This window comes from Gambusia affinis, linkage group LG19 (genome assembly GCF_019740435.1).
Source record: "Gambusia affinis linkage group LG19, SWU_Gaff_1.0, whole genome shotgun sequence".
NCBI lineage: Eukaryota > Metazoa > Chordata > Actinopteri > Cyprinodontiformes > Poeciliidae > Gambusia > Gambusia affinis.
In genome coordinates this window covers 16,530,581-16,550,177 of record NC_057886.1, presented here as the reverse complement: position 1 = coordinate 16,550,177, position 19,597 = coordinate 16,530,581, and the positions used below count along the sequence as shown (strand labels likewise).

At 40.5% G+C, this 19,597-nt stretch overlaps 3 protein-coding genes across 4 annotated transcripts in view; 2 read left to right on the top strand and 1 right to left on the bottom strand.

The window, feature by feature from the left end:
• Positions 1 to 5,666, top strand: part of vat1 (vesicle amine transport 1) — a 37,551-nt gene extending 31,885 nt beyond the window's left edge. The window contains exon 6 of the mRNA XM_044101246.1: positions 1,466 to 5,666. Within this exon, the coding sequence (XP_043957181.1) occupies positions 1,466 to 1,753 (288 nt within the window). The 3' untranslated portion in view covers positions 1,754 to 5,666. The remainder of the gene's footprint in view (positions 1 to 1,465) is intronic.
• On the bottom strand, positions 5,043 to 14,880 carry si:busm1-163l24.3. Its single transcript, XM_044101245.1, has 6 exons — positions 14,714 to 14,880; positions 13,636 to 13,819; positions 12,239 to 12,342; positions 9,541 to 12,153; positions 8,239 to 8,447; positions 5,043 to 8,154 (listed from the first exon to the last, which is right to left on the bottom strand). Exons 2-6 carry the CDS (start codon positions 13,817 to 13,819, stop codon positions 8,085 to 8,087), a joined length of 3,180 nt encoding a protein of 1,059 aa, XP_043957180.1. The 5' UTR covers positions 14,714 to 14,880; the 3' UTR covers positions 5,043 to 8,084.
• Positions 14,881 to 15,851: 971 nt separating this feature from the next.
• On the top strand, positions 15,852 to 19,415 carry phb (prohibitin). Of its 2 annotated transcripts, none has more exons than XM_044101386.1 (7): positions 15,852 to 15,986; positions 16,546 to 16,642; positions 17,326 to 17,487; positions 17,976 to 18,118; positions 18,205 to 18,321; positions 18,403 to 18,498; positions 18,596 to 19,415. In XM_044101386.1, exons 2-7 carry the CDS (start codon positions 16,558 to 16,560, stop codon positions 18,806 to 18,808), a joined length of 816 nt encoding a protein of 271 aa, XP_043957321.1. In that variant the 5' UTR covers positions 15,852 to 15,986; positions 16,546 to 16,557; the 3' UTR covers positions 18,809 to 19,415. The 2 variants fall into 2 exon arrangements, with proteins under 2 accessions (XP_043957321.1, XP_043957320.1); XM_044101385.1 differs by having other exon boundaries at positions 15,930 to 16,176.
• The last annotated feature ends 182 nt before the right edge of the window (positions 19,416 to 19,597 follow it).

The following is a 19,597-nucleotide window of genomic DNA, read 5'->3' as shown; positions in this document are numbered from 1 at the left end:
AGAAAATGTTTCTTCTTAAATAGCTTCTTAAATGTTTCTTTTAATTTCAAATTTAAATATACTGAAAACAACTTTAATTGTGTCTGCCCAAAAGTTTGTGCAACTTATAGATATTACTGTCTCATCAGATGTGGCACATTTTCTAAAAATGTACAGCCATTCAATTTTGAAAAAAGTTGCATTAACTTGGACCTTTAAACTCCTCGGAGAAACTGTTTTTAAACAAAAACAACCACCACACACTTTGTAATCATTAGTTACATAACTTTAGATTGAAATAAGATCATTGGTGCCCCACTCCCCGCCCTGCAAGACCTGTACACCACCCGACTCACCCAGAAAGCAGTCACGATTGTGGGAGATGTAAACCATCCTGCCCACAAACTGTTCAGTGTCCTGCCCTCCGGGAAAAGATATAGAAGCCTCTGCTCCCGCACCACCAGACTCTCCAACAGTTTCATCCATCAGGCTGTGAGGATGCTGAACTCCCTCCCCTCAGCATCAAAGCGGCCAAGAAGATGAAGAAGAAACCCAGAACCTTGCACAACTGCCCTTCCTCCTAACACAGAGGGCAAATTCGGCACTTAAACTCTGCACTTCCGCCACTTTTTTTTTTTTTTATCTGTATACCTCTATATACTTTTATATATATATATATATATATACATTCTCAGTTGTAAAACTTTTTACGCTATATGTCTAGTTATTGTACATCTATTTATTAATTGCTTAGGATAATTTTTAGTTAGACTGTGACTTTTATTGTTACTCAATGTTAGTAACGCCCTGTTTTGTATCACTGTGGGATAGTGAGAAACGTCATTTCGATTCCCTTGTATATCTGGACATGTAAGAGGAATTGACAATAAAGCTGATTGATTGATTGATTGATTGATTGAAATAACAGCTAATGCTGAAAATAAGTTTGTAAGTTTTAACTTCATGAGTTTCAATAGCAAAAATCCTAGTTTTTTTCTAATAACTGCATGTGACCTGAACGATTAAACCACTTGGTTAAAAGTAGAAAAAGGAGTTCAATGTCTTGAATAAAAAAACTGTAATGCTTCGAAAACTGTTGAACTGAGGTACTAATGAAATGTTTGTTTTTGTTTGATCTCTAGATTCTTTTTTTCTTTTGCTTTATTTTTTTTGTGTGTGTCATTGTCCTGCCATATTTTGCTTGTTGCAACAGACAATAACAGTTTAATTTCCTTTCAAACATTTATAAAATCTCATATTCTTCATATTTGAATACAAGTCTGAGTGGGTTTTGTAGATAGCTGTATTAAATAAGGAGATTAGAGATAACAGGCTTGTACAGCAGCAGATAATACATTGGATTTGTTTAGTTTGAGAGCGACCTGGCTTCTTCTTCTCGTTGAACGTTTCAGAAATGTCTTTGTGCTCTTTGCTTTATTTGTCCTGTATCCCAGCTTTCTCTGATTGTCCAACTCTCTTCCTCCAGGTTGGCGATGCCATGAGAAAGATGCAGGAGAGGAACAACATCGGCAAAGTGATCCTCACCACCGAGCCCATGCCGGAGGAGGAGAAGAAGGAAGAGGCCAAGAAGGAGGACAAGAAAGAGGACAAGAAGAAAGATGATAAGAAGAAGGATGACAAGAAGAAGGACGATGGAAAGAAGGAGGAGAAGAAGGATGACAAGAAGAAAGAGGAGCCTAAGAAAGAGGAGAAGAAGGAAGAGCCCAAGAAGGAGGAGGAGAAGAATGAAGAGGCCAAGAAGGAGGAGAAGTGAGAGGGAAAGATGGATAGTCAAGCAGACCAGCAGCAGGGAGTTTGTGTCCTGGGAGCAGGGGAGGTGGCAGGGATGAGCTTGGTGGGGGAGCTGCAGGGGGATGGGGGTGAAGTGGTAGCAAAGATGGGAAGGAGTTGGGATAAATTGGAAATTATCACACCAGTCTCAGTCTTTAACCTCCCTTCTGCCTCACCTACTGGGTGATTTACTCAGGCATGGCTGCTCCCACCTCCCGTTTCCTCTTCTGTTCCTCATATTTACTTCTTTAAAAAAAAGTTAAAATCTGATACTTCACACCCCCTAAATGCTCTAATCTCATCTCCAACCTTCTGCCCCTCACAGTATTAATCGATTTTTGCTATTGGGAATCAAAGCATCAGGAGAGCCGTGGAGGATGGTGGGTTTGGTCCGAGCCTGGAGGCAAATTACCATCTCCCTGACAACCTTAATCTCCTTTCACACTCCGGCCCCACCCTTGACCCTCCGTGCCCCCTCTGCATCTCGACTCCCACCGTGTTAAATTGTTCTGCTCTGACTTCCACCTGCCGCCTCCTCTTCCTCCCCCCACCTCACTGTGCTGAGTCCCCCCCCAACCCCTCACCAACACACACATCTCCCACAGCATCACCACCTCCACCCCGACTCACCCACGAGCCGGACCCACAGACAGGCACTGAAGGCAGGCAGATAAACCGAGAACCACACCCACCCACTGGCACCTGTTTTCTGTGTCGAGCTTAGTTATGTCACTACTGATGAGTCAGAGATGCTTCTGATTGGCTGATGCTCCTCACCTTCCCTGGGGATATATTCATTGTAGTTTTTTCGCTCATCATGTTTAACCACGTAGAAAAAAAAAAATTATTAGAGCGTCGGAGCAATGGAAATGCTTTCCCATCAAATTCCATTCGAGTTCATGTCCTTGCTTTTCCTCTTATAATGAGCCTCTCTGTGCTCTGTTGAATAGCCTGGCTGATATTATTTTCCAGCTTCCTTCTCCTTAGTTACAGATTTTTCTAGCCGACCAACTGTTGGCAAGAAGTTCAGGGTGCCAATTAAGAGAGAAATTGTTTCTGTGCAAACACAGAGACATGCACGCTCCAAATGCGATGAAAGAGCCGCTGTCGCACCAAGACAGTGAGGCGCTTGAAGTGAGCAAGTGAAGAGAGTGAAGGGTTTTTTTTCTTTAGTTTTTTTGTTTTCCTTTGCTCTGGACTTTCTTTCGTCCCTGAACCTCCGAGAGGAATTTCATTGCATTCCTCGCTTCCTTTCGATCACACTGACCCGGGAGAGGCGAATTCAGCCGGCGCTGTTGTCCGTGCTTCGCCTCCCCACCTCCTCCCTCTTCCTCCTCTTTCTGTTTCCCTCTTTGTGGTCGGCATAGCAACAGGCGTCAGGCTCGTCAGAGATGGCACTGTGGTCTCTCTCTCTTCTTTTTTTTTCTTCCCTCTCTCTGTGTCTCCTTCTTCATGCTCTTCTGACTCTGCGTTTGCCAGCAGTTGGTGCTGTCAGCCGGTACTTCAACAGGTTGAATATGTTTTAGTAATATGAATCAAAACAGCAGGCAAGGCTGTTTTTTAAGCATTTAATATCACTCGGCTAGCCTTATTTCAACCCTGTCTAAAGTCTAACATGTAACATTGATAGTTGGGTTCGTAACTGTGGCTGTTAATGGTTAATATTACATCTACATTAAAAACTCCTATGCTAAAAATAACTGAAATTTTAACAACTACACCAGTGTGAAGAAGTATTTTCTTCTATTTTTTCTTTCTTTTAACCACATTGAACAGTTTGTCAAGCAAATCAAAGATAATTAGAGTAAATAACAACATCTAGTTTTCAATCGATGATTTTATTAAGGGAACAAAGCTATCCAAATCCGTCTGGCCTTGTGTGAAGAAGCAATTGTCTGCTAAATTTAATTACCCTATGTCTAATAACTGGTTATGCCACCCTTGGCAACAAATACCGCCGTCTCGCATTTGCAATAACTGGAAATGAAGTTGTTTTTTTTACTTTGTACCATTGGTCTTTGCAGAACTATTTTAATTCTTATTATTTGTCCACTCTCCCTTGGATGCTATTTTTGCCTAATTTCTTATTATTGAATCGTGAACACTGACCTTAACTAAGGAAAGTCACGCCTCCAGTGCTTTAAATGTTGTTCAGGGTTCTTCGTGACGTCCTGGGTGAGTCATTGGTGCGCTCATGGAGTCATTTCGGTAGAACCAACACTTTTTGGAAGGTTTACGACTGTTCCATGTTTTCTCTTTTTGTGAGTAATAACTCTCACTGTGGTTCACTGGAGTCCCAAAGCCTCAGAAATGGTGGTGAACTTGTTTATGTCGAGATGTGATGTTCTTCATTCTTATCAGATTTTTTCATTTTGATCAATACAGAGTGGCTGAAACTAAACTCTGCATTTTGGATTATTACTTCTGTACATGCAGTCAGATTGATTTGGATACCTTTTATTCTTAATAATTCAGTATTTAAAAAGTGCATTATGTATTTAATGAGGCTATCATAGCCTGATAATAGGATGTGTTTAATGATGTGAAACGTCTAAGTGTAACAATAGGGAAAAAACAGAAGAGAAACACTTTTACATGACACTGTGTCGGCCAAAAGGGTGGAGATGATAAATCACGTGATAAAATGCAGCTTTTCTTTCTACCTGTAACTACTAGCTGTGCTACACAGTTCTAATGCTTATGTAAAGTCACTGTTCAGTTTCTAATTCCAACAGTGTGTGTCAGTGGCCCTTTACTTGCTAGATGTGCACACTGTTGCCCAACTTATGGACATTGAAAATTTCATCTCATGTCATCATCTTTAAACATGACACCTTCCTGATTACCTGTCTGCCTGCTTGCCTCTGGGTCCAGCTTCAGTGTTCAGACTCAGATGGTGACTAGTGACTTTGTAAAAAACAAACAAAAGAAATGTTTCCAAAAAAGAAAAAAAAAAAGTTTTTGTGTTGGCATGAGTGGCCTCCCTCATGTGCTGTGTGTGGTGTGCCATTGTGTGTGAAGACGTGTGTGTCCTCAGGTCGTTTGTCAGGTTTTAAAATCACTCTCCCTCCCTGCCACATTCCCACCTCACACTACTCTGCTACAGAACGACGTAGCTTCACATTGACCCTCCTCCATCTCTCCCTCCTGTCTGATAAGAGGCCTGTGTTATGAGGACAGTTGGTATTAGTATTTTGCACTCTGCTCGCTGGTCTTAATGCACTTGCAAGCATGGCGGTGGCACTCCAGTCTCAGCCTGGCTTTGAGTTTTCTTCTTTCTTTTTTCTATTTTTTTTTTTTTTTGTTGTTGTTGTTGTTGCTCCAGATTTGCAGCCTGTTTCTCATCCTTTCAGAACAGGTGGCACAAACGCATTCAGTTGTTTAAAGGTTCCACTCATGTGCTCCAACTTTTCAAATGCATTCATTCTTTCTTGACTGTGGGAAACAAAACGCGGAGCTGGGTGAGATGGACTGGAGTGCGACCGCCATACTGGTGTGGGGAGTGATTGTGCTCTGTCAGCCTCTGGTTAGTGTTCTGTTCTAATCTGCTGGGCTCCCTTTGTGAACCTGTGGACGGTGCTTCTGTTCCGAGTGCCATGTGAGAAACAATTGCTTCAGTTAAAAACAAAAAAAAAGAAAGAAAGAAAAATGTTTTACTTACTATGTTATTTTGATTTATCTTTATTTTTTTCTATTATTATTATTTTTTTGTTATCCAAGGGTTTAAAGTTCAAAGCTCATACAGTACTCTGTGGGGACCTGCTAACCTGCACTCCTTTTAAATGTGATAAAGTTTTTTTTTTCTGTTGGTCCAAACCATGTGTGCCAAATTGTATGTATATTCCTCTGTCAATGCTTTGAATATTAACAGTGCATAAAAATATATTAAAAAAGAATCTGCCTTGGGGTGCAATTCCATCAACCCAGAAGAAGGGGAAAAAATGCAGATATGCACCAGTTTTGTATATCAGGGAATAATGGGACTTTTTTTCAAAAGGTTTGTGGGTTTTAATTGGTTGCTCAGACTAAGGTCTGTTTCTGTTTTCTCTCCTTTCAAAAAGGTTACCTCTACAAAAATCAGATTATCCTACAACTAAAAGGAAGGAGAGATTAGGACTCAAAACTTCACTAGATTTTCTCAAAATCCAAAGCTTCGCCACATTCTTCTGTGCATACGTTTCTGCCAGCGTGCTTGCAAGTGGTCCGTATAGCAAAGTGAGGAAAACAGATGTTCTCACACAGCTGTGCAGTGATGCAGACACTGTAACACAGCCCAACAAGGCCCCAGCTTATTGGCTGATGAGCCCCGGCCTGCCCCAGACGCAACATTTCCGCTTTACAGCCACTCTCTCCGTTCGCTGAAGGTTTGTAAGTAATTTCTCTCTCGCTGCGCTGCATCTGCAGAGCTTCTTGGCCCGTGCAGCAGTTTTGCAGCCAGCCAACAGTCCTCCCGGTATAAACCCCTTTCCCTCTGCACTCGCATTCACAGAGAATAAAACATCATTTTGACATCTGGAATTTGATATTGCACGCATCCATCTGCATGTGGAAAACAGATTAGTTTTTGTTTTTTTCTTCCAGCATTTCCCCAATGGTTCAATGGAGCCAATGTCTTTGAGACGATCTTAATCAGTGAGGCGGCGCTTCATGTCTGGAGTTTGAGCTCAAGTGGATCTTTTGGTTAAAAGCAGGCCCACCCCCTTCCTACTTTGGTCTGCCGTCTGGAAGCTCTTCCACTATGGTGAAGCCGGATTGTATGTCATCTTGAAGTGGTTTCCCAGTCATTCCAGACACTTATGCAAAAGAAACGCTGAGATGTTCAGCTTGGGAGAAAAATAAAGCATTACAATGTAAAAATAGGCAACGCGTGGTCATTTTCCTAGATGGGATGGCGCCAATTAACACCCGTAAATTAGGCCCTGAAGACAAGCATTGAGGTCAGTATTTCAAATCCTCATCTTCTTTCTCTCTTGTTGTGTCACTAAAGTTCCTTGCAGAAACGTCGCTGTCAAGCTTTGAGGTGATTTGTTTTTTAATATTTTATTTTGTTTTATATGGTTTCTCAGGTCATTCCAAACTGCAGTTTTCCTCACCACAAATACACACACAGCAGTTCCACGATGTTCATGACACAAACTCCGACTGCATGATTATCCTTCACAACCTCATCCAATGTGAAAGAAGGATCAGTCAGTGGCTCATATTCATTCAAACATCTGCCTGCAGCTCTTAAGTTCTTCGCAGTCTCTTCTAAGAGTAATGCATTGCAGAGATGCTAAAAAAAAAAGCACAATCTGCCATGGCTTTTCATGTACAGTACAGTATTAGAATGCATGTTTAGTCAACCAGAAAATAAAGCACATGTGTGTAGCTTCTCATCAGTTTTCATAGTATTGTGGTGTGAAGGAGGAGAGTTCCAGTCCACCGCAGAGTCCCTGCTCTCACCTTCAGCACAGGCATTGCCAAGGCCAGCTGGTAAAGCCGTGTGACATCTTAACCTATCTCTGGGAATGCTTTGGAAAAACTCTTCACAACCCTCCTCTTGTTAGCTTTGTCAGCACCGGTCATTTTCTACAGTGGATACCCAACAGGTGACTTCCACATTCCCTTCGCTCTGATGTTTTTGGGGTTAAAAAGAGAAAAGCAGAACAGAAAAACACACTCCTCGTCCCGACTTTGTTTTTTAAACCCTTTGAACTGATGCTGCTTCTGTGCTTGACTCTGGGTTTACCGCGTGGTGCCATGCTGTCCACATGGCCTTTAGAGCTTGTAACGCTTCAGTGTGTAATGTTACCATATGCCTTACATGTTTTCCAGGACTAATAAAAAAAGCATCAAAAAAAGTCAGGAAATGTGCTCTTTTTATTTATACTTATACCCTCCAGTATTTTGCAAATAGCTAGATGGATTGTGGTTAAATCTATACAGAATGCTCCAAAGTGCCTATCTTTACAGAGATGTGCACATCATACCATAGAAATACACTCGTATAAAAACGAGTTAGTTGAAATGGTAAAAAAAAATAAAGGTTCAGAAATGTTGTACGAAATGATCCAAACTGTGACGTCGGGACATTAAACATTCAAAGATTCAAGCACGTTCTTAAAAAATCTTTAAAAAGCCATGAGTTTAAAAAAAATCTAAAAATATATACATATTATTTCCATTCTCAATTCTGTTATTTACATTCATAGATAAATAAGGAATGCCTGACATTTACAACATAATACAATAAGGCTGATGACTAATACAGTTGAAATTATATTAAAAACGTGCATGTATAAGTTTTTTCTCTGTAATTTTTCAATTTGGACCTACTCAATCCCTTTAGAAGTCAAGATGGTGGACAAACGTGTCAAGTAGGTGGGATCTGGGTACCCTTTCCTGCAAGAGACAAAATAAGAACAAATTAGCTCAGATTTGTCAATAAATAGCAGTGACCTGAAGATTCAAACTGCATTCACTCACTCAGATTTGCCTCCATATAAGCTGGTTTTGTGTGGGATGCAGTCCCAGACGACCTTGGCATCAGTCCCTTTGCCTGCTACTGTGAAGGTGAGGCCCCCCCTGAAGGCTTTTTCCAGTCGGGGAAGCAGCTTCTTCGCATTTTCATTGTCTGGGAGGTAGGCTTCGAATACCGCCCCCTTAAATGGTTTTCCAGGTGATGGATGGCCCTCCTGATCAAAGATAAATCACATTAGAACCAAAGTGCTAACATATACAATTGATAGCACAGTATTAATGAAATAGCTATAACCCATTTGCAGGCACTGACACTTTGGATAAACCTGTGAAAAAATCACTTTTATAATAAACTTAATCAATGTATAATCAATGTTTCTGTTGATTTGGTTTAAAGTTAACCTACTGAAAGACCCAGAGATGGACCAATTTTTTGTTTTCTGGCAAAAGCCTTGAGACCTTTAAATAAAGGGACAGTATAGTGTATTTTTGAGGCAAGTAGTCCCATTTTATAGCACAATCAAGCTACTACGTTGTAATCGGTTGTATTAAAAATACTTTACATATCAAATATAACTTAGAAGAAATTTGATTTACAACTTGATATTTGTCCCTGTCTCTTTAAGAATCTCCTGTTCTTGGACACTGGTTGTTTCGATAACAATTATCTAACCCCATTAAATGGACTGGATCCATTTTATTAAAATTGTGTAATGTTACACCACAGCACAACAGTACTAGCTTGTATGTTTGTCAATTAATATGCATTAGCACATAAGAAAGTGCAAGTTGAACTGTTTGCAAATTATTTATGAAACATTTTGATTTGCAGTCAAAAATATGCCACCGCAAAACAGTCTAATCAATCCTGTTGGGTGGGCTGCAAGTCAAGTAAATAGGACACTGGGGTTTGGGAGAGTTTCTTAAGGGTCCCAATGCATAAAGTTATGTTCAAACACCAACACAGGAAGAAACTTAAAGAACTTTTTCTTTTTCTTTTTTTTTTAACAGAGTTGGGAACCTTGCTGTTCCCATTGTATCCATAACTGCAGAGGTTATGCACTTAGCTTGTGAAAAGTTACAATGCTAAACTGTCAAAAAATTTAAAGTTCTTTTTTTCTTGTGAAAGAAGTCTATATTCATCTTGGAATTTAAGTCTTTTTTACTTTGAAAATGCAGGTTTTGAGTAGCATCCTTGTCTTAGTTGCTTTCTCGGTAACAGTGAAAGCCCTATCAGGCTTTCTAAAAGATAACACAAAAGCTCTTTATCAGATAACAGCGACGAAAGATTCTAAGTAAGCTACTCACCCCTTGGATACCATTAGGAATGCGGTAAGTGATCTTGATAACGCCATCCTTGTGTTGACCTGGTAAATTCATGCTCAGTTTGGATTTCTTCATTTCACCACAGATGCCTTGGGATGTCTGCTCTGCCTGATTGCAGACTTTGCAGTAAGAGTGCAATGTGTCCAGGCACTCTGGGCACAATGTGACTCCACACTTGGTCCTCACCAATGTTGTCTTGTCCTTCCCACAAAAACAGGTCTGCTTGTCCAGACCTGACCTGGACTTCTCTGAGGTACTCTGTGTCTCTGTAGGTGTATTCTCTGTAGTATATGGTCGGTTAGCCTGTAATGTTCTCTCTTTCTCACCATTCAAAGGATTCTTTTCAACTGTGTTTCCATCCTGTTTTTCCTTGAAGACTTTCTCTTTCTTCTGTGATGATTGGCTATTTGATCCATTCAAAAGTCCTTTCTCACCAAAGTCTCTACCATAGGTTGTTTTCCATTGCTGACTCTCGCTGTTCCCATCAACTATGCCAGCTTGGGTGGATAGTAGAACTTTATATGTACTGTCCGGGGCTCGTTTTCTGCTTTGGGTTGCATTCAATGGTAAAAGTTGGTCGGAGAAGTCATGCTGTTCAGGTTCTTTAGACAATACCTCCCTCAGCGTAGCAGCAACCTGGGAGCACAGCTCTTCTGGACCAACGAGATACAAGTTTTTCTGCATCGTGTGGATAACAACCTTCTTGAAGCGGCTCCGCACTTCAGAGCAACAAGCCTGTAAAGTTTCGTCTTTGGTACTAGAAACCCCCAACTCTGACATGCGCAGCTCCTGAACTGAGAAGTCACCACTGACTAAGTCAACAAGCTTCTGTAGACGTTCCCGACATAATATCACTTTGGACGAATCAGCCCCTCTTAAGATAACAGTCAAATTCTGATTGCCCTCAGAGGAGCTCTCTTTCATCTGGAGATCAGACGTGAGGTCCTCCACCCGGGTGCTGTAGGCCTCCTTTATGTATTGCCATATAACCTGGGAAACTGAGATCTCTTCATGATGGACTTCTTGTTTATTCCTCACTGTCTGGCTACTAAAGCTGGAAGAACGCTCACGGACTCCAACTGAAGGTTTGCTGGAATCGTCTTGGTTCTGCTGGCCCAAAATTTGAGCTTTCTGTTGAGGTGTTCCTGAGAAACTATTGGCTCGCTTTAAAGTGGATCCAGACCCTGACGGTGGAAGTGTACTGCTTTTTGTAAAGTTGTAAGGAATTGAAGCAAATGGAGCTGCTAAATCTTTTGGTCGGGTATCTATAATATCTGTAGTTAAAGAGGTTTTAATTGGTGAGAATAAAGACGGAGAAGATGTGTGTGCGGTTTTGAACAATATGTTCCCTCCAGTATTTTGGGCTGCTGCTCTAGAAACTCCTTCACCAGAAATCTGTGTTGTTCCGGACAGCACATCGTGCCCCAGAATCGGTTCCTGGTGCGCTTGCCTGCTGGGTGATGAATTTGGACGGAAGGGAAAGCCGACTAAAACGGAAAGTCCTGAGTCTTTAAACCGAGCAGCCAGCTTATACCTTCTTGATCCATCAATTCTTAGTTCATCTTCCTCAGATATCTGCAGCCGATCTATCCTTTCATTCAACTGTCCTTCAGTAGGAGGAGTAGTCTGGGGTAATTGCTCCTCATCAGCATGAAAAGGTGATGAGCCAGAATTATATGAAGGAAAATTAAGAAGACTGGCAACACCTTCCTTTTTATTTCTAATTTCTTCCTGGCCCATTAGAAGAGAGTATTTGGCATCTGCTACATCCTTGCTGCTACCAATAAAGTAAATATACTGCTCATCTTCATTCAGAAGAAGTTTTGGATATCTTACACTTGTGTTTTCCAGTGCCTTTTGCAGTCCTCCTCTGGGGCGAATTATAGTTTTAGGGAGCTGGTCTCGACAGATCTTTGCCTCATTTTCCTGGTAAAGTCGACTTATTGCCTGTTTAGCTAGTTTCATGCTCTCTTGTCCCTCCTCCAACGCTGTTGTATCAGCAATCTGCAAAAACAGAGTGGTCAGGCCTTGATTTGTTTCGTTCACCACCTCAACACCAAACTGACTGAGGATTTGCTGGTATTCCTTCTTGCAGTGCTTCTCCAGATACTGGAACACGTCTGCATCCACAATCAAAGAGGACTCCTCTATGAAAGCAGTTGGAGAGCGCTGAGCGGCGCTATCTGTGTGATTGGCAGTTTCCCAGTGATCACCACCAAAAGCACGATTTCTGTTTGAAGCAAAGTTTTCCCCCTTTGTTGAAACATCAGCGTCATCTTTGACTTCTCTGTGTTCCTCTTGCCTGGTTGGTTCTCTGCTCTGATCTTCTGACACTTGAGCCTTCTGTGATGTCTGAAATGACCAAGTCCTGCTGGAGGCATTTGGACCTGAGTCTTTGCTCTCTGAGAATCTGGGACCAAGTAGTTCGGTCAAAGCAGCCTGCACTTTACAGTACGAGCCAAACAGTGTGCAACACGTCTCAGTAGCAATGGTCTTTATCTGGACATCCTGATGACTTTTATGAAGGTTTTTTAGTGCCTTGATTCCCCCAGGAAGTCTGCTGTAGTCAACCGTTGCTGTTAAGCTTAAGACAACCTAAAAACCCCAAAGCAAAACAATTTAAGTTCACCCTTCTTACTGAATTACTTGGCATATTGTACAAAATTGTAATATTTTGTACCTGGTCTGGGTCCAAGCTTTCTGGGCTCTCTGAAGCAGTGAGTTCATACTTCTTCCCATCTATTTCCAGAATGTGCCGAGATTGTTGAGCAATTCTCTGTGCCACTATGTGAGAGGGGTCATTGGAAGGAAATCAATCAGAGTCTGAAAAGCATCCTGACTAAGCGTTTCTGCCATTGGCTGCTCCACTGACTTGCATACAGGCATTTCAGCTCAGTTTAAATCACTCGTGACAGCCTAGAGGCTGTACCGATGCTATGTAAATGGATGCGCCTAAATTTTGATAGATGGAAAATTATTTATGTTAAGCTGAGAGACTTGGGTGGAGTCTTATGTGTCAGGAAATAATAAAAATGATCTTTATTAGGATCTACAATTATTTAAATCTAATTTCAATTGCACAATAACACACAACAGATGCAATACTGTGATTATTTATTAAACAAAGACTAAGCTAAAGTGGAAAAGCTGTCATTGAAGAAGTAAGTGCATCCCAATGGTTAAATGGATTTCAGAATCCCCTTTAGCAGCAATAGAAATAGTTGTTTTCTGTCCAGATTTATCAGTCTCTCACATTAATGTAGATAAATTCATTGTGAATAGAGAATAACTGTTTCTGCACAGCTCTCTTGAGCTCTCACTCTAGTACCACAATCATGTAGATACTTGTACTTGGACTGGGCCATTGAAAAACATTGAATGTTTCCAGTCTATATCTTATAGATATGCTGCTGGGTTTGGGATTATGAGAATGTTTTTCCTACCTGGCCTCAAACATGACTCAATAGTTTGGTAGAGGAGTAAATGGTCTTTTCAAAGGCTAGAATGCATCCAGGGTCTGTGGCTGCAAAATTAACCCAAATCATCATCCCTCCGCAACTTGTAAGGTATTTGGTTTTCTCCAAACATGGAGCAATGCAGTATGGTCAAGAATCTCCATTCTTGCTAAACTGGTTCAAGGGACTTTGTTGGAGAAGTTTTGTGGTTCAATCTGATCAAGTTTTGTAAACCTAAATTGTGTTGCCATATTAATTTTACAGAAAAGAGGCTTTCTGCTGGGGAAATGAAGCGAAGGCTGTACAGTTCTTTCACTAAGTATTGAAAAACTGACTTTAGAGTCACAGTCATCAAATTGTTTGGAAATTGCCTTAAAATGCCTCTTACATTGGTGAGCAGCAACAAGTCCTCCTCTTAAGGCCACTGATGATGTATTTATTTCCTATGCTGACCAGCTGAATGGGCAAAATTCTGTTTTTACTGTATGCAGGTAAAAATACAGATGAATACTTATTCAGTAAATTTTGCTGGCAGCATCTTTCCCACTGAAACCAAATGGAAGTAAGCAAGGTGCTGTTGGTTTGTTTTTGTTTATTCAAAAAAACACTTCAATCGACTGACCTGCACTGTCCTCGAAGGTAATGAGAGCAGATAAAGGCGTTGGTTTCACAATCGTGACATGGTCTATTTCCCCTCCTCCATTCCTGGCTCTGAGAAAGTGAATGAGTAACTTGTCTTTCAGCCTGTCATCTTCTAGGTCCGTGGGCAGCCCGCTCACCCTGACAATCCTGCCCGCTTCTGCCATCTGCTGGAAGAAACACGGTCACTGCTGAGTGGGAGAAACTTTCTACATGAGAATGAGACAGCACAACCAATCAAAAATACATTCTCCTGGAGAGACGCTGATTGTGAATATCCGGCTGATGGTGAAAAATAAAAATAAACAAAAGTGTGACGCCTCTGTTAATTATAGGGGTTTCTATGTGTGAACCCCACCCTTATATACAGAAATAAAGATATGTCAGATTATATCGCCCTCTCCTGGGGTTACAAGGACATTACATCAATATACAAAGAAAATCTATCCTAATCAACGTTATATGTGTAAATCTGCAAATAAAAAATGGCAATCAACTTCACATCGGTGGGCTTTTAATCCTCTTTACTTCTAAAGGAGAGTTGAAGCGATTATAAGGCAATTGTATAATATATATTTTATGAAGCCAAAATGTGTGACGTTTGGTTATTTATTCCTCTTTAGAGCCATTCCCCCTTGACTGACGCTTACTTGAATAGAAATCAGTTAAAAAGATGCACAAAGCTATTAACCCCTCGTGCCCATGTCCCCCTCCTTTCTTCTTCTTCCTCCCCACCAACCGATTGTAAACTAGTTTGCTGCGCTTTGACTAAATTCAACATTACTTTGCTGCACGCACTGAAGCTTTTCAGACATCCCACCTGCTTAGGCTTGTACTGTCTCTACTTATATTGATTTCAGAGTTTTGGTGTCAAATCTGCTTCCAGAAATCAGTAAGAGGCGCGTAATTTCCCCATAACAAGAAAACAGGCCACATTTCAGAGGCGAGTGTCAAGGAAGTAAATAAATCAGGCACATCTCGGCTGAATCAGATCGCAACACAAACGATTAAATTATTCGGCGTAGCGCTGCGGATCTCGTTCGAATGTAAACATTACTGACCTTGCATGTGTTACACGCTGATATCTCTTTAATCAACTTTCGAAGATCGACACTCTTCACGGGAAGAGGAGGAAAAGCGAAACTAAGTATATTTTGTTAGATTTCTTCCCACTAGGGGGCAACCAAAGGTCGTTGCTCTGAGTATGCGAGCAGGTTAGAGCTGCTTCATCCAGATGTTTGTTGGTACATCAGCAGTTTTATCGTCTATACTAAAATAAAGAAGAGAAATTTTAAACTAAGTGAAAACGGAGAGAGTTTGCAGATGATGTGATCAGAAAGTTTCTTATTGTCCTAATTTTGTTGCTACAAGAAAATAAAATCATACCACGGTCATGTTGGTAACAATTGCATGATGTGTATTTCGCAAAACAATGACAGTCAGTGGTTCTTTTTATTATTAAACAAAATACCAATCGGCATTGAAAGTAAGACAGAAAAGGACTGAATTAATTTGATCACATTACAGTTTTGCAATTCTGTAAACGGTGTATAAGTTTAGAAAACAAAGGCTTGCACACAAATAGCCTAGACATCTTACTATTCTTTCAAGTATAGTAAGCTTTGTAGATGACGATTTTGGTAAGATCCCACCTGGCACAAGGTCCTGAAAACCACCCACAATTTTTCACAGTTCAGGTCTTTCTCTTGGAACGAACATTTTAAAATCTGGTTTTCTTGTTTGCGTCATGGACATACAGGGAAGGGTTACATTTGTAGAGCAGAATAGGAAAAACACCATGATTTAGAAATCTCAGAGCTTCTGACTGTTCAACATGTATAGTTTTTCCACAGACCACAATATGCGGTTTCCACCATCATCTTTTTAAATCAAAAAGCAAGACTTATTTTAATAGTAAATCGTAACAACAGCTCCAGCTTGATGAGCTTTCTTAAAAGAAAAGTTAACACTAAATAATTTTTCTGTCTTTAGTGCTTTTTTTATTCCAGGATTATACCGTGCACATCTGCAGGAATAAAAACATTTGTTACTTTGTTTAAGAATACATAAAATAAAAGAATCCATCAGCCATTGATCAATTGATTATTCATTTTATTATTTTTATTTTCCTAACACGGAAAGCCACTAGGTAGCGGTATTGCAATGGTGCATTAAATGTCTTCTTCCGCAGCTTTCGACGAAGCAGAGAACCGTGTGGGGTTTATCCAATCAGAAGGCAGGTTGTCACTCGCTGTGCGCAAGCGCCGTGAGTGAAATATTTCATGTGTTGTGTGTCGTGTCCGGTGGAGGTCACAGTCGTTGGAGCAAACTGAGGTTAGTTATGACACATATTGCAATCAGAACAAAAAAACTACAAAACTGTTAAGTTAAACCTTAGTGCAACAGTCATGATTACCCTAAATTGAATTTTGTTTTGCATTAACTGTGTTGTAAAACGGTTGCCTTGACTGGCCGGGGGTTGGGTAAGAAGAACACGAGTTTCCACTGTCTTATCTTCATCAGCGTAAGCTAACTGCTTTCTGTTAAGATTTAAGCCGCACACATTTTACTAATACATTTCAAACAGCACACTGTACTTAATGATGTTTTAGTTGCTTTGGTGAGGCAACACGTTTAAATCTGGTATGAATTTGCTAGCGCTCTCAATGCGCTGCTAATCGCTAAGCTAAAGTTTGCTAATGATGAGCTAAATTAGCTTTACCCTACAGCCGTGGTTGGCATCAACCAAGGCCACTGTTTGTTTGTCCTACAGTGAAGGGATTAACGGTGGCTTTCTAAGGATTTCAACAAAGACTTAATTGGTTTACATTGCGTGCCATACAAGTGAATTTGCAATCGGGGTCACCGAAACGTTCCTTGTTTTCACCTGCAGGTTGCTGCGGTCATGGCCAAGCTGTTTGAGTCTATCGGAAAGTTGGGGCTCGCCCTTGCTATTGGTGGAGGTGTTGTGAACTCAGCCCTCTTCAACGGTGAGTGCTGCACATGGACAGCTTTAATATTTAGATAAGGGAACGTCTGGCACATAGTACATTAAAAATTATGTGCAGTAGTAATGGAACCTATTCTGTAATTGTCATTATGATCTGAGCTTGTTTCTTTTTAATTGTCAGCCCACTAATTTGACTAGTTTGTCTTTTTTTCCTCTTTCCTACATGCATAATTATATTAGATATGACAATTGTATAAGAATCACTTGATATAATTATGATCAAAATGGTCATATTGCTGCTTTCTCACTAAAACTTGAGGCAAAAATTTACAGATCGTCTCTAAATCAGTATCTGTCAAAGTGGGTATGAAACTTCCCTTGGTAAGAATTGATGCATGTTGAGTAAACTGAAAAGAAAATTTGTATGTGACCAAAGCAAGAAGTGTGAAAAGGATAAATGGTAAAATGAGTCAACAGATTCACACAAATGCTCCAATATAAATTTTACAAGACATCAACATTCCAATGAGGGAATGACCGTAATGGCATACTCTATCTCTACATTTTTAACAATTGTTCTTTTGAAGTAATCAGTTTTTGACACTTTGGGATTATAGCTAATTATTTTACCTCAAGAAAAGTAATCAGCTATGTTAGTTAGAAAGCACGTAATACATAATTTATTTGTATAATGTGTATGACTAACAATATTTCTCTTTACAGTTGATGCAGGACATCGGGCTGTAATATTTGACAGGTTCAGAGGTGTACAGGATGTAGTCGTTGGTGAAGGAACCCACTTCATCATTCCTTGGGTTCAGAAGCCCATCATCTTTGATTGTCGATCCCGTCCACGTAACGTGCCTGTCATCACTGGCAGCAAAGGTGTATTATTTAAATAAATTCAATTTAATTAATTATAAAAATTAGTTTAGAATAATAAATACAGCCATATAGGTAGAATCAAATCCGATTACATACCTTCCAGTTCAATCCTACCAATAATATAATGCAGGTGAGTAAAAAATATCTCTTCAGGAAATTTTATGAAGGCCTCCTTGACTTTGCAAAAGTCTCTTCTTAACAAACGTGACGACAGTGGAAAGGAACCACAACCCTTTAACCTCCCTCAGAACTGAACTTACTAAAGGCAGCTATTTACTGTGACCACAGGAGGTTGGGAAGATGGAGCAGACCCGAAAAAAGCACTGAATGTTTTTCTCAGATTTAACATGAAACTGGCAGTCTGTGTGTTTCTACAAATTCTTTCAAACTATACAAAAAAGAAGAGCTAATGTACTCATGACATTATGTATCTTAAACTCACGGTCAAGTTATGTTCTATAAATCACTTTGAACCACTTATTCTGCAGATCTGCAGAATGTTAACATCACACTGCGTATCCTCTTCCGGCCGGTGACGAATCAGCTGCCCCGCATCTTCATGAGCATCGGCGAGGATTATGATGAGAGGGTGCTACCGTCCATCACCACAGAGGTCTTAAAGGCTGTTGTGGTGAGCCTTTAAAAGCCAGGAAGCAAGGATATATTTCTTTAATATTGTTGGAATAATCACTCAGTCAAGCATGTTTTTCTTTACAGGCTCGGTTTGATGCCGGGGAGCTCATCACCCAGAGAGAGCTCGTGTCTCGCCAGGTCAGTGAGGATCTTATGGAAAGAGCTTCCACCTTCGGACTCATCTTGGATGACGTATCACTGGTAGGAAGCTGCTTCTAAAATTTTCAACAGTGTCACGGTTTTTTGTATCAACTCCAATCTAATTCACAATTCTCTTTTTAGACACACTTGACCTTTGGTAAAGAATTCACAGAGGCTGTTGAGATGAAGCAGGTGGCCCAGCAGGACGCAGAGAGGGCTCGTTTTGTTGTAGAAAAGGTATAACTCAAAATACATGTTCAGCAAACCTTTATATGCATTCTCCTTGAGGATGCTCAGCAGTCTAAATCTGACATTTTTCTCTATATTTTCTTAGGCCGAGCAACAGAAGCAGGCTGCCATCATTTCAGCAGAGGGGGATTCTCAGGCCGCCTTGCTTATTGCTAACTCCCTGATGGAAGCCGGTGACGGTTTGGTGGAGCTCCGTAAGCTGGAGGCAGCAGAAGATATCGCCTTCCAGCTCTCACGCTCCCGCAATGTCACTTACCTGCCGTCAGGACAGGGCACGTTGCTGCAGCTGCCCCAGTGATAGCCTCCCACCTTAACTAGCTGTGACATGGGCCACAGAGGGGTCAGTTTGATGATTCAGCAGGTGTTTCTTGCATCTTCACATACATTCGTCCCACTCTTTCTCAAACTACCACTGGACTTGGCTCTGCTGTTTGCAGAATGGTGGGGGATAGAGTGAGAGGTCTGTGAATACATTTATGAAGTCCACTTTTGTGTATGGAAATAAAGAGGAGAATTGTTCCACCTTTATTCTAAACATAGAACTTTGAGGAAGATCATTAGTGCGGTTAATTTGGCTTGCAGATTTCTCTCAGAACTGGAGCACTGCATGAAAGAAACGTTAAAGCATCAAGGAAAATGGTAACTGATTTAAGAAATGATAAATTGCAAATGTTATTTTGCTTGAAAGTTTATTTGTAAAACAGTTTTCAGATCTCAAATGAAAGGCTTTCTTTTGATTTTACCCTAAAGGGTATTTTTCCACAAATAATGTTGCCATCTTGTACAAATTAGGATGTGCCTATCTAAAAATAAAGTGTATGCTCTCTTTAGTTTAACTGACATTGTCAGAAAGCCCCATGTCTCAGAAATGACGTAAGTTAATAAAGATGTCTTTCTACCTCCTAGTAGTGGGTGTATTTGGTGAAAGAGTGTTTTATTTTTATCAAATCTCATGGAACCAGATAAATATCTTACAAACATTTTATCTAAAACTGATCCGATTAGATAATTCTCTATTAGGTTGGAATTGATTTTTGTCTTCAACCATCATTACTAATGGTCTGAACTGGATTAATGGTTATTAAAA

Bases quoted from the DNA above. Each gene is read 5' to 3' on its own strand.
- si:busm1-163l24.3 (XM_044101245.1), bottom strand. From the start codon at position 13,819: ATGGCAGAAGCGGGCAGGATTGTCAGGGTGAGCGGGCTGCCCACGGAC. The intron at 12,154-12,238 runs GTACAAAATATT...TGGGGTTTTTAG, and splicing joins AAAGCTTGGACCCAGACCAG to GTTGTCTTAAGCTTAACAGC. The intron at 8,155-8,238 runs GTGAGTGAATGC...TGTCTCTTGCAG, and splicing joins TTATATGGAGGCAAATCTGA to GAAAGGGTACCCAGATCCCA.
- phb (XM_044101386.1), top strand. From the start codon at position 16,558: ATGGCCAAGCTGTTTGAGTCTATCGGAAAGTTGGGGCTCGCCCTTGCT. The intron at 16,643-17,325 runs GTGAGTGCTGCA...TTCTCTTTACAG, and splicing joins GAACTCAGCCCTCTTCAACG to TTGATGCAGGACATCGGGCT. The intron at 17,488-17,975 runs GTGTATTATTTA...CTTATTCTGCAG, and splicing joins TGTCATCACTGGCAGCAAAG to ATCTGCAGAATGTTAACATC.